At 47.0% G+C, this 1,590-nt stretch overlaps 1 protein-coding gene across 1 annotated transcript in view; it reads right to left on the reverse strand.

The window, feature by feature from the left end:
• Positions 1–945, reverse strand: part of EMH_0065360 (uncharacterized protein) — a gene marked incomplete at both ends in the record, with an annotated part of 1,846 nt that extends 901 nt beyond the window's left edge. The window contains 3 exons of the mRNA XM_013498369.1: positions 232–338; positions 510–679; positions 828–945. Of these exons, the coding sequence (XP_013353823.1) occupies positions 232–338; positions 510–679; positions 828–945 (395 nt within the window). The remainder of the gene's footprint in view (positions 1–231; positions 339–509; positions 680–827) is intronic.
• Positions 946–1,590: the final 645 nt, after the last annotated feature.

The following is a 1,590-nucleotide window of genomic DNA, read 5'->3' on the forward strand; positions in this document are numbered from 1 at the left end:
GCCTGCACCATCTTTCCAGATATTTTGCCACTCTTGTTCGGTCTTGGGGTATGTTTTGCTTTTGAAAAAATGTCAGCAGAGCACAGCACAGGCGCATAGTGAGAAATGGGTTGCAGAGAAGGCTACGCAGTTGCCTGCCTGCACGTTTGTCATCAACCGCCCCGCGTTTAGCTGTACAAGGAATTGATATGAGGTTTGTCTGTAGTGATGGTGAACGCAGCATCTACTTACTTGAAGACTTCCAATCCTGCGTCAAGGGCTTTCTGCAGTAATTGACGGTAGTCGATACTGTCCTCTGACTGGGGTTCGTGCTCGAAAGAGTAATGGAAGCGCTCCTTCTATACGCCAAAACGATACGTACGAAGACAGGGCAGCTTCTCGTATCCGGCAGCTGAATGACTGCACAGTTTGCGTCAGGCTATACAGTGTGGTTTAGAGCGGCTGTTGCCGCAGCACGAGTGCCGAGAGCAACAGCTCAAATTCACTGATTAGGTAGTTGTTTTGCTCACCAGTTCGGCGGTTATCAATGCAGTGCAGCCCTCCGCATCGGGCTCTACTTCGGCTGTTGCTTTTGTTACTTCTCCCGTCAACTGAGTGACAAGGCTTTCGTCCTTTGTGACCTCACTGATGTGAACTGGGAGCTTCCCATTACGGGCCAAGTTGGCGGACAAGTAGGCGTCTGCGGCGGAGAAACACGAACAAAGACACACGAGGGAGTACAGCAATGAGGCGACTGTGGGCCCGTCGCAGCTGAGTACTTGATAGCTTGGCATCAAGCACGAAGGAGAAAAGCATGACGTGTGAAATGGACAGGAAGACATGCTCACCTTCATCTACATCCACTACTGTAAATTTATATGTTGTATTATTCCCTTGTGCCTGGGATTGGAGCACACCGAGTGCGACGAGGCACACTGCTGTTGCCGTCCTGTAGAAAGAAGCCATGGTTGTGAAAGAAGAGAGAGAATTTCAATATCTGTTTTCTTTTAAAAAGGAACAGAAATAAATATGCACAAAATAAGGAGTTCAGGAAAGTAGGCAGAGAAGTCGGAGTTCCTCGGCTGGTCCTCAAGTCTCGTGCACCTTCAATGGAGCAGTACGGAACAATAGTGCCGAAAATGCGAGCGAAACTTGAAACTAAATATAATTAATATTAAAATAAGGTGATACAAGAAAGGTTTCTATGTAGAGTTGTTGTGCGCCTTGTTTTTATCGCTGTTTATGAGGGCTCGTGCCGTCCCCGTCGGAAACCGTTTGGTGTGCACAGGCACTGCAGTGGAGCTGAAGTGGAAACTGCGGAGACCTTGTTAGATAAAATATAACAAACAAAATACTAATAGAGATAAATGGCAATCCTGGGTGTAGAAATTTAAGATGACAAAGTCAAAAATGCTCGGCGGTCCACCAGGCTAGGGCTGGCTGTGAGTGATGCAGCGGTTGGGGGTCTCTGACTGACTGCAGAGTCACGAGGGAGAACTGTTATTCCTGGATTTCCTTTTCAATATTACTCGACTGGGATACATTCTAAAGGCAATTATTTGAGTGTTTGAGCCCGTGCAATATAGATAGGCTGTCTTTATAACATAGAGT

The sequence above is a fragment of the Eimeria mitis genome, genomic scaffold, assembly GCF_000499745.2.
Source record: "Eimeria mitis Houghton genomic scaffold, Emh_scaff3378, whole genome shotgun sequence".
NCBI lineage: Eukaryota > Apicomplexa > Conoidasida > Eucoccidiorida > Eimeriidae > Eimeria > Eimeria mitis.